The sequence below is a fragment of the Mustela nivalis genome, assembly GCF_964662115.1.
Source record: "Mustela nivalis genome assembly, chromosome: 6".
Taxonomy (NCBI): Eukaryota; Metazoa; Chordata; class Mammalia; order Carnivora; family Mustelidae; genus Mustela; species Mustela nivalis.
In genome coordinates this window covers 59,761,788-59,774,647 of record NC_139025.1, presented here as the reverse complement: position 1 = coordinate 59,774,647, position 12,860 = coordinate 59,761,788, and the positions used below count along the sequence as shown (strand labels likewise).

Below are 12,860 nucleotides of genomic sequence, written 5' to 3'. Positions count from 1 at the left end.
TTCATATCTCTCAATAGTTACCCTGAATGTTAAAGGGCTCAATGCCCCAATCAAGAGACACAGGGTATCAGAATGGATAAAAAACCAAAACCCATCAATATGCTGCCTACAAGAAACTCATTTTAGACCCAAAGACACCTCCAGATTTAAAGTGAGGGGGTGGAAAACAACACATCATGCTAATGGACATTAGAAGAAAGCTGGGGTGGCAATCCTTATATCAGATCAATTGGATTTTAAGCCAAAGACTATAATAAGAGATGAGGAAGGACTCTATATCATACTCAAAGGGTCTGTCCAACAAGAAGATCTAACAGTTTTAAATATCTATGCCCCTAATGTGGGAGCAGCCAGTTATATAAACCAATTATTAACAAAATCAAAGAAACACATCGACAATAATACAATACAATACAATACAATACAATACAATACAATACAATACAATAATATAATAATAGTACACAAAAATACAATAATAATACAATAATACAATAATAGTAACACTCCCCTCACTGAAATGGACAGATTATCCAAACAAAGATCAACAAGGAAATAAAGGACACACTGGACCAGACGGACATCACAGATATATTCAGAACATTTCATCCCAAAGCAACAGAATACACATTCTTCTCTAATGCACATGGAACATTCTCCAGAATAGATCACATCCTGGGTCATAAATCAGGTCTCAACTGGTATCGAAAGATTGGGATCATTCCCTGCATATTTTCAGAAAACAATGCTCTGAAGCTAGAACTCAATCTCAAGAAGAAATTTGGAAAGAACACAAATATATGGAGACTAAACAGCATCTTTCTAAAGAATTAATGGGTCAACCAGGAAATTAAAGAAGAACTGAAAAAATTCGTGGAAACAAATGATAATGAAAACACAACGGTTCAAAATCTGTGGGACACAGCAAAGGAAGTCCTGAGTCAAAAATATATAGTGGTACAAACCTTTCTCAAGAAACCAGAAAGGTCTCAAATACACAACCTAACCCAACACCTAAAGGAGCTGGAGAAAGAACAAGAAAGAAAGCCTAAACCTAGCAGGAGAAGAGAAATCATAAAGATCAGAGCAGAAATCAATGAAATAGCAACAAACAAACAAACAAAAAATCAATAGAACAAATCAACAAAACTAGGAGCTGGTTCTTTGAAAGAATTCATAAGATTGATAAACCCCTGGCCAGACTTATCAAAAAGAAAAGAGAAAGGACCCAAATAAATAAAATCATGAATGAAAGAGGAGAGATTACAACCAACACCAAAGAAATACAAACTATTATAAGAACATACTATGAGCAACTCTACGCCAACAAATTTGACAATCTGGAAGAAATGGATGCATTCCTAGAGACATATAAACTACTACAACTGAGCCAGGAAGAAATAGAAAACCCGAACAGACCCATAACCAGTAAGGAGATTGAAACAGTCATTAAAAATCTCCAAACAAACAAAAGTCCAGGGCCAGACGGCTTCCCAGGGGAATTCTACCAAACATTTAAAGAAGAACTAATTCCTATTCTCCTGAAACTGTTCCAAAAAATAGAAATGGAAGGAACACTTCCAAACTCATTTTATGAGGCCAGCATCACCTTGATCCCAAAACCAGACAAGGATCCCATCACAAAAGAGAATTACAGACCAATATCCTTGGTGAACACAGATGTGAAAATTCTCACCAATATACTAGCCAATAGGATTCAACAGTACATTAAAGGGATTATTCACCACGACCAAGTGGGATTTATTCCAGGGCTGCAAGTTTGGTCCAACATCCACAAAACAATCAGTGTGATACAATACATTAATAAAAGAAAGAACAAGAACCATATGATACTCTCAATAGATGCTGAAAAAGCATTTGACAAAGTACAATATCCCTTCTTGATCAAAACTCTTCAAAGTGTAGGGATAGAGGGCACATACATCAATATTATCCAAGCCATCTATGAAAAACCCACTGCAAATATCATTCTCAATGGAGAAAAACTGAAAGCTTTTCCGCTAAGGTCAGGAACACGGCAGGGATGTCCGTTATAACCACTGCTATTCAACACAGTACTAGAAGTCCTAGCCTCAGCAATCAGACAACAAAAAGAAATTAAAGGCATCCAAATTGGCAAAGAAGAAGTCAAACTATCACTCTTTGCAGATGATATGATACTATATGTGGAAAACCCAAAAGGCTCCACTCCAAAACTGCTAGAACTTGTACAGGCATTCAGTAAAGTGTCAGGATATAAAGTGAATGCACAGAAATCAGTTGCATTTCTCTACACCAACAAGACAGAAGAAAGAGAAATTAAGGACTCAATCCCATCTACAATTGCACCCAAAGCCATAAGATGCCTAGGAATAAACCTAACCAAAGAGGCAAAGAATCTATACTCAGAAAACTATAAAGTGCTCATGAAAGAGATTGAGGAAGACACAAAGAAATGGAAAAATGTTCCATGCTCCTGGATGGGAAGAACAAATATTGTGAAAATGTCTATGCTACCTAAAGCTATTTACACATTTAATGCAATCCCTATCAAAATTCCACCCATTTTTTTTCAAAGAAATGGAACAAAAAATCCTAAAATTTATATGGAACCAGAAAAGACCTCGAATAGCCAAAGGAATATTGAAAAAGAAAGCCAAATTTGTTGGCATCACAATTCTGGACTTCAAGCTCTATTACAAAACTGTCATCATCAAGACAGCATGTAGTGGCACAAAAACAGACACACAGATCAATGGAACAGAATAGAGAGCCCAGAAATAGACCCTCAACTCTATGGTCAACTAATCTTCGACAAAGCAGGAAAGAATGTCCAGTGGAGAAAAGACAGCCTCTTCAATAAGTGGTGTTGGGAAAATTGGATGGCCACATGCACAAAAATGAAATTGGACCATTTCCTTACACCACACATGAAAATAGACTCAAAATGGATGAAGGACCTCAATGTGAGAAAGGAATCCATTGAAATCCTTGAGGAGAACACAGGCAGCAACCTCTTTGACCTCAGCTGCAGCAACTTCTTCCTACATACATCGTTAAAGGCAAGGGAAGCAAGGGCAAAAACAAACTATTGGGATTTCATCAAGATCCAAAGCTTTTGTGCAGCAAAGGAAACAGTTAACAAAACCAAAAGACAACTGACAGAATGGGAGAAGATATTTGCAAATGACGTATCACATAAAGGGCTAGTGTCCAAAATCTATAAAGAGCTTAGCAAACTCAACACCCAAAGAACAAATAATCCAATCAAGAAATGGGTAGAAGACGTGAACAGACATTTTTGCAAAAAAGACATCCAGATAGTCAACAGACACATGAAAAAGTGCTCCACATCACTCGGCATCAGGGAAATACAAATCAAAACCACAATGAGATACCAGCTCACACCAGTCAGTATGGTTAAAATTAACAAGTCAGGAAATGACAGATGCTGGTGAGGATGCAGAGAAAGGGAACCCTCCAACACTGTTGGTGGGAATGGAAGCTGGTGCAACCACTCTGGAAAGCAGCATGGAGGTTCCTCAAAAAGTTGAAAATAGAACTACCCTATGAACCAGCAATTGCGCTACTGGGTATTTACCCTAAAGATATAAATGTAGTGATCCAAAGGGGCATGTGCACCCGAATGTTTATAGCAGCAATGTCCACAATAGCCAAATTATGGAAAGAACCTAGATGTCTATCAACAGATGAATGGATAAAGAAAAGGTGGTATATATATACAATGGAATTGTATATACTATGTATATACTATGCAGCCATCAAAAGTAATGAAATCTTGCCATTTGCGATGACATGGATGGAACTAGAGGGTATCATGCTTAGTGAAATAAGTCAATCTGAGAAAGACAACTAACATATGGTCTCCCTGAAATGGGGAAGTGGACATGCAATGTGGGGGGTTTGGGGGTAGGAGAAGAATAAATGAAACAAGATGGGATCAGGAGGGAGACAAACCATAAGTGACTCTTAATCTCACAAAACAAACTGAGGGTTGCTGGGGGGAGGGGGGTCAAAAAAGAGGGGTGGGGTTATGGACATTGGGGAGGGAATGTGCTATGGTGAGTGCTGTGAAGTGTGTAAACCTGGCGATTCACAGACCTGTACCCTTGGGGATAAAAATACATTATATGTTTATAAAATTTTTTAAAATAAAAAAAAGTAAAAAAGAACAGAACATAAAGAACTTGTCCAAGTACAAATATCTAGTTAGGTTTTAAAAGCAAGACTTGAACTGAGATGGTCTAATTCTGGAACCTTTACTCTTTACCTCTTTGCAACAGTGCTCTTTCATAACAATAATTAACAGATGTCTGGCTAAGTTCAAATGGAAATTCTCCATTACAATAATGACTCAGGATAGAGTGGTCCTCATGATACTAGAAGGAATGGTTGGACAAGAAAGACTTGGGAGAATGGATTAAGAGAGCTCTAAACCAGAACCAGAAATGTTTCAAGAGGGCAAGAAGAGAAAACCATCAAAGACTTGATGGTGTATTTTTTTGGCATAGTGTGAGACATGTTAGTAATGCCATAGAAAGGCAGTAGTCCTGTGACTTGTCCCACCAAGTATCTTGTATTTATTTGCATTGACATGTCGAGATCAGTTATAAACCATGAACTTTACTTTGGATATCTGAAGGCATAAAATTAGTCTCTAGCATCTCTGGTACAAGAATGAGGAATAATATACTCCAGCAAGCCAACCTGACTGGGGCGACAAGGAAATGGAACTAGCACAGAGGTGTGTTAAAGGAGTAGTGCAGGACTTTCACTGCTCAGATATATGCCAGAAGGTCTCATCCAGCAGAAAAGCAGATAATTTGATTAGTTTTTATGACCATTTCTATTCTAAGAAGCTCATTAGTATAATAAAAATTGTTAGGACTCTCTCCTTAGTCATGAGCAACATGACTTAGATAAATTAAATAAAAAAGAGAAATGAGGTAATGGTGTCCATGAAGAAATGACTGACACTAGGGCCTGCAAGAGGATTGTTGAACATTTTAGGAGGGAAACGGGTAAAAGTCCGTAAAAATATAGATATTACATGTCTTGGGATTCTAAATGGAAGGAAGTTTAAGAGATGCAGGATGCCCTGAATCTCCTCAGATTCTCACAAAAATAGGATGTCTGGGTTGCTCAGTTGGTTAAGCAACTGCCTTTGGCTCAGGTCTTGATCTTGGAGTCCCAGGATCATTGGGCTCCCTACTCAGTGGGAAATCTGCTTCTCCTTCTCCTTCTCCCTCTGCTTGCCTCTCCTCCTGCTCTCTCTCTTTCTCTCTCTCTGTCAAGTAAATAAACAAAATCTTAAAAAAAATTCTCACAAAAACAGTTATAAATTATCTACTGCATTCAGAGTTTTAAAGATACATAAAGATGAAAGAAGAAATAGACATTTACAGATAAACATGAAAGTTTCAAGTGGCTATAATAATTATATCAAAATGCCTAAGATCCAGAATGGGTTGAGAACTGTGAATCATGCTAAGAATAAAAAATTATTTTTTTTTTCAAATTAGTTTAAGAGCAAAGAGAGAAAAAAGGAAGGATAACCCCATCATTATGGATGAATGGTGTGAAGACAACATATGACAAAGCTGCCTTAATTTAATTTTGAAAAAAGGTTGAGGTTTTAAGTAAACAGAAATATGACAAAGAGAAAAGGAAGCTGGTAAACTTGTACTTTGCTTCTCATAAACCTGACAAGGAGAATAATCTTTAGTTTAGAAAGAAGGGGAAAAGAAGTGATAAAAGAAACTTGAAGCCCAAGATTGGTAAAGGATTTTAAGAGTAACTTAGGTACCTGAGCCTGTCAGCTCAGACAGATGGGTTGAAGCCTGTTGTGCCCCTGTCCGCAGCAGTTTTGAGGACAGGCTGTAGTGGGAGGGGAGCTCAAAGCCTGGGGTCCCGCAACTGCAAATCTGAGATTGATCTTTTTAAGGATAAGGGTTATGGTTTCTGTAATGTATGCATTGATCAGATGACAGAATTCTGGAATGATAAAATGACTCATTAAAAGAGCTGTGAGAACTTTAGAAGAACCCCTTATATACAGCTTATAAGAGGAAGCAGTCTCGCTTGGAGCCAGCATGGGTTTCTTAAGGACAAACCACAGAAGACCAACCTTATTTCTTTTTTAGACTTACTGGACTGAGTGTCAGAAAAGTATCAGGCCTGGAGTTCAATGAAAGGCTATCATGGTGAAGAGCTTGGCCTACAAGAAAGCTCATTAAACATTAGTTATTGTTATTAGCTTTTGGATTTCAGCAATCCATTTATACAAGCCTCCCAATGATGGTTTCGTAGACTAGAGTGCAATCAGGTGAACTGCTAGACAGATTTGTAATTAGTTCTGCAAATGATGCAAATGATGCACCAGTCCCTGGTGGACTGTGAGAGGGCTGTGTCCATTGTAGCATATTTCCTAATAATTTGAATGAGAATATGAGAATTGTATTGGTAGATAACATCCAAATGTCATTGATAAGGTTTGGTTGTCAAACCTCAGATGAAACTTAATTGGAATAAATATGTCTATGGTTCTGCCCTTGGGTCCAGAAGCTAATTGCATAGATATGGGATGACATGACTCAGAGCAAATGTGAAAGACTTCAGAGTTTTATTTAGGCCATGATTTTGTTTTGTGAGGGGAAGACAAGTGTAATTATCATAGTTTGCGCTGATTGATGAATACTATAAAAGACGATCATCTTTCTCCTGGCTGATCAGATCCCATCACACCTCACATGTCGTGCTCAGATCTGGGTTTACAATCCCAGGAGCAAAAAAGACAAAATGGAGACCATTTGGAAGAGAGCATTCAAGATGACAAAGCACAGTACTTCAGAAACACATCATATAGGGTAGAGTTGAAGGGACTGCATGGTTTATTTGGGGGAAAAGTAGGCCCAGGAGAGTCAGCTGTATTCAAATATTTGATTGCCAGTCAGATGGAAGAAGCTAGACTGTACCTGTATGATCCTGAGGTTTGAATTGAGACTGGTGGATGAAAGTTGTTAGGCTCTATAACAAACAAACAACTGGAGGACTTTCAGAGAGAAAGTGGCTGCCTTTGGATATATCGAAGTCCTCCATTCCCCACCATGTTCAAGCCAGGATGGATGACCATTTGGTGGAGAAACTGTAAGGGAAATTCAAACGTTAATGGGGTGGTGAGATAGAATGGTCTGTACTCTGAGCTTTCCTTACTCATCATCACTTCTTCACCTAAGAAATCACAATAGTGCTCTCCTTTCTACTGCTGAGAGCCTAAAACCTCTACCTAATTTATAAAAACCTCCCTTTATCTGGCCTTCTTCAATTTTTCAACCATATCTCTGCATTTCCCAAGGAAAGCCTCCCTGCTTTCTTCCTTAAATCTAGTCTTAAAAAAAAAAAAACCAAAAACCAAAAACCAAACCAAACCAAAACAAAAACCCAGAACATCCCACAGAGAAAATATATTTTGATGACCTCATACCATGAATTCTGCAAATTTTCTAGGAAATTTAGGAAAATGATACTCTTAATACCTGTAATGATTAAAAGACAATTATTTAAGAGACAGAAATGCGTTTGATTTTTCCCAAGCAGTAGAAATAGAATAACAGTACAACTGTAAGAAGTACAAATTGGTAAACTTTGCTCAAAACAGTTATATAAAGCATTAAAGTTCATTTTGGCTTCTGCTTGCAACCAGTCATGCCAAACTTTTAAGAGACTAAGGGAAAATTCTATTAAAAATACCATTGAAGGGAGCCTGGCTGGCTCAGTTGGTGGAGTGTGTGACTCTTGATCTAAAGGTTTTATGTTTGAGCCTCATGTTGGGTGTAGAGATTACTTAAAAAAAAATCTTAGGAAAAAAAAAGCAATCAAGAAGAGTAGGCCATGGAGGGGAAAATCTTGTATTTCTTCTAATAGTATTAAGGCAATGAATAAAATATGTTTTTAAAAGATTTTATTTATTTGAGAGAGAGAGAGAGTGTTTGTGGGGGTGGGGTAGAGGCGGCAGAGGGAGAGGGAGAAGCAGATGACCCACTGAGCAGAAAGCCCGATGTGTGACTCGATCCTAGGATCCAGAGATCATGACCTGAGCCTAAGGCAGAAACTTAACTGAATGAGCCATGCAGGTGCCCCAGGCAATAAATAAAATATTATAGATAAATATGATACTAATATTTTTATTGCTATGAAGGTGTATATTTAAAAATTTAGAAAAGGATTTAGAGGAAAATATCGATTTACCTTTAGGATTTATCTTATGTTATAAAATACACATAGAAATTAGGAATTTAAATATAAGACCATTAAATATGAGAGAAAGATCTAATTCTCATGTTACAACTTTCCTTAATAGCCTCCTTTATATTTTCTTGAAGGTGAAGTCACCAGAATTTTTGCAAATTAGAGGAAAAGAAGTTAAGCGAACACAAAAAAGTAAATTAGGAATTCCAGAACAGAGACAAGGAAGGTGTTCAAAACCCTCGTGGGATCAAAAACTACCGAAAAAAAAGTAACTTCCTTAAGTTTACAAATTTTACTGCCTGAAGAAGTTATTTAATAGCATTGATACCTGAAAATGAATTTTTAAAGGAAAATTTAATGTTTTAGAAATTCATATATATGAGATCTAAGTTAAACTTTCCCACAGGAAGAACTGGTGTCAGATATTATGGTTGGGATATATGTGCTCTACTTCACACTTCTTTCCATAACTGTTTTGGCCAATGTACTTAGTTTAATGATTTAACAATGATATAATTGAATAAAAATAGCTCTTTGTGAGACTAAGGAAAATTAAATGTTAACCTGTTAGATCTGATATTTTTGGTCACAAAAATGACTAATTTGGATTAACTGCTAAGTATGTTGGTTTATTTCATTATGATGAAATAAAATAAAATTCAACCCAACACAAAATATTCATAGGCCAATCAACTTAGTAATTTAGATGACCTTATTTTTCTCTACTTTCATGTTTTATCCTCCCTCCCCCAAGTTTTAATGGAGGGTCTTATTATGCAAGGGTACCACAATTTTGAATAATATGTGTAAATGCAATTTAGATTTATGGGTTTCTCTTTTGCCAATCACCTTGTTGAAACTGGTTTTCTCCTTATTTTACCACTAGGCTTTTATGAGTTGGTTTATTCTAGATTCTTCTTCATTTGACTCTTTATTGGGGCTTAAAGAAGCTTTAATTATTAGCTTTTGTTGTTGCTTAGGGCACTGAAAGGTGTGCTGGACATGGAAGACAACCTTTTTATGGCCAGCCTAGACTTTGTAAATGGATATTACTCACAATTTAGTAGCCGAGAATAGACTCATGGGAAAAGAATTCCAAAGTTTATGAAAGAGTCGAATTGGCATTTAAGTGACCCTGTACATGCCTTTGCTTATCTGCATTGCTTTAAGCTCATTTAGTTAGCAAGATTATGTATTAAAACAAATAGTGACAGCAGACAACAAGTATTTTACCTTCAATAAATAGTTACTGTCAGATTATCAATGAAGCAGAAACTTCGTGATTTTTTTCCCCTAAAAAACCTTGCATTTAGTGCATTAAGCAAAGTAGTATGGCCACACACAGAGTCAGAGTCTTTTCTTTTTTATGTCTTAGTGTTTCAAAGAATGACAAATAGTCCTGTTTAAGGAGAGTGTGCTATAAAAACATACAGCCTTTCTCGAGCATGCCAAAAATATTTGTAGATCTTTTTGATATATTTAGTACTGTGTTAATTCATTACAATTGAAATGAGAAGTTTCCATTAGAGGGAATTAAGAATAAGATGGTGAGGAATGAAAAGCTGATAGTTAAGAAATTTGCATAATGAAAGACAATTTTAGAAAAATGTTTCTGAAAATCTTTAATTCACGACTCCTTTTTCTTTAAACACTTCTTTTTTTTAACCTAACTTTTCTCACCAGTGACTAGCCCCCAAATTAAATCATTTTCTTGGAAATTCAGCCATTTCTTGGAAACATAATGTTAGTTAGCTCAATGACCTAGGGAGATTCACTTGCAAATCTGTTATTAGAATATAATGGGAGCATAGGAATTCAGATTGGTTATAGCACTTTTTCAAGGAAAAGAAATTCGTAATGTAATCTCAAGTACATTCCACTAGCCAGGACCTGTTCTAGACAGAATGATGATGTAGATGAGCTTGACTTCAAGAGCTCACCTTTTTTTCTCCTCTTTTTTTTTTTCTTTTCCCCTGTCCCAAGTTCTCTCTTTGGATCCTTGGCTTCCTGAACACCCATTTTCACTCCTCTAGTTAGGTTTCTTTGTCTCAGGCAAAGAAACCTACTCAAACATGTACAGATTTTATGCCCTGTTCTTGTTGAGTCCTATGGTGTTTTGGAAATGATATAAACTGCTCTCTATTAGTGATTCAGTAATGTTCATATTGTGCCTAGTGATGGGTTAAGTGCTGTCCAATACAAATTAATAACAATAGCAAAAAAAATAAAACAGGCATTTCTTGAAACTCCCATAGGCCAGGAACTGTTTATTATCATCAATTATACAAATACAGTAGTTAGGGACTTCTTTTAATAGTTAGAGATTTTATTTTCATCTTATGGAAGACCTTCAGAGAACCTAGTGACATAGCTTACAAGTGTTAGAACTAAGATTCTGATCCAGGCCCAGCCACCTCTAAAGTCTAAATTCTTTATAGTTTGCTCCTATCTAGACTACATGGAGCAGTAGGTAGACAGCTCAGCATTAATCCATTAGATAAAGGGTCAGAAGGGGTGGCACAAGAAGGCAATGTATGAAAAGAGGTATTTGTCAAAAAGAAAAAAGAACAGTAAATTTTGCAGAGAAGTTTGTCTTCAGGCATTGTTTGAACGATATTTAAACATGGACAAAATGATAGGCGCACTTGATTTGTAACTGAAGGAACTGATGGGTGTTTCTGTCCCCATGAATTGTCCTGGAGACAGATAATAATAGCTTATATTTGCCTTGTGAGTGAAACTATTTTAAATGCATTCAATCCTTTCTTTTCTTTGTATTGTGGTAGAGTTGACATGCAATGTTACATTAATTTCAGGTGTACAACCTAATGATTCAACAATTCTGTTATGCTAGGCTCCCCGCAAGTGTAGCTAACGCCTGGCACCATACGATGCTATCACAATACTACTGACTATATCCCCTCTCCTGTGCCCTTCATGCCCATGACTTATTCCTTCCTGAGTTGGAAACTTGTATCTACCACTCCTCTTCCCCACTTTGCCCATTCCTCCACTGCCTCCCCTCTGGCAAACACCAGTTTGTTCTCATCTCCTTTCTTTCTTCAAGTAGCTTTATCCAGGAGGTGCTAATGTTGTCATTTCCAATTTTCCAGGGGATAAATAAATGAATTGACTTGCTTATGACCTAGTGATAATTTTAAACAGGATTTGAACAGAGTCAGCCTGACTCTGACCCCTGTGTTAGAAGTGCAGTCAGACTTTAAGAGCCTTGAAACTTAGAGAGAGGAAGGTAGATGAATGCAGCAAGAGACAGAAAACTGTGGTGCTGGGCAAAGGAGTATTTACAGACAGTGTGATAGAATTTTGCAGGAAGAATAGAAGAGAGGAAGAGACCAAGGCTGTGGTGCTCAGTCCAGCTCTCAGGCTGGAGTGATGAGGACCTGTACTGGAGTGTTTTGGAAGTGAGGGGGGAGAAGGAGCAGCTCCGAGCTGCAGAAAGCCCCAATTTTTCATAGGATGTGCAAGTGAAAGAAAGAGGAGTCAAAGATGGCTCAGTGTTTCATATCTTAGAGGCCAGGAATCTAGGTGAGATAGTGATACTGGAGATGAAATTCGGGAGGTCTCAGCACAAGAGTAAATAGAAACACTGACGCTTACTTTTCCAACATACAAAGGGGAGTTCAACTTTGGAAGTCATCCTCCGTTTGGAAGATGGAGAAAGAAAACAGTGACTAAATCAAATCATGATGAATTTGAGAGAGAGATGGAGAGCTGGGACAGCACAGGTTTAAAAAAGCTTGCACTTTCAGGAAGGTCATCGATATTGTCCGCTGTGTCTTAGAGGTCCTAGAGAACATGATCTAAAGTTCAGTTGATTTGGTTTGGTGAAAAGGGCATCATGTGATTAATGTAAGAGTATAACTTTATTTATTTTTAAAAACATTTTAAAAGAGATAGCAGCACACAAGCAGGGACGTTGGTGGTCAGAGAGAGAGGGAGAAGCAGGCTCCCCATTGAGCAGGGAACCCGATGCAGTGCTTGATCCCAGGACCCTGGGATCATGACCTGAGCTGAAGGCAGATGCTTAACCTACTGGTGTAGTTATAGTAGGGAGGCGGAGATGGAATCATACTGGATAGGGTCCACTTCCACCTCAGGGGTCATTAACAGGCAGTACTACAAAAAAAAAAAAAAATTGGATTATAGCCAGCAGCATTGTATGTAGATCCTAGTAGTTACCAATTTTATTGACCTCTCCAAAATAAGCCTGCTCTAAAATGTTAATAATATCTCCCATATAATAAGTTCCTTGTGGGAGTTAATGAGAATGTATAAAATAGCCTAGTACAGATCAGTAGTAGTAGTACATGGTAGGTGTTCTACACATATTTGTTGATTGGATGGTGAGTGACAATGGGAATTAAGAAAGATTTTCATGTCTTGTCTACTTTGGAAAGGCAGGAGAGAGGCAAGTTCTAGCAGAGTGGGAAGGAAGATGCTGTGTAAACTTTAGAGACCTGGGTTCCATTGATGTTAGTTAATGGATAATATGCTACATTGTTCTATTTCTTCAGGGACATTAACATTTGAGCAGAGTGGCAAAGACATAATGCATGATGGTTGGATATGGT

The 12,860-nt window shown here is 37.4% G+C and overlaps 1 protein-coding gene across 7 annotated transcripts in view; it reads left to right on the top strand.

The window, feature by feature from the left end:
- The window catches only part of TTC6 (tetratricopeptide repeat domain 6), a 222,677-nt gene that overhangs the window by 92,946 nt on the left and 116,871 nt on the right, over positions 1-12,860 (top strand). For all 7 annotated transcript variants that reach the window (XM_082737772.1, XM_082737774.1, XM_082737775.1 and 4 more), the window contains exon 5: positions 8,403-8,536. In XM_082737772.1, coding sequence (XP_082593898.1) covers positions 8,403-8,536 — 134 coding nt within the window. The remainder of the gene's footprint in view (positions 1-8,402; positions 8,537-12,860) is intronic.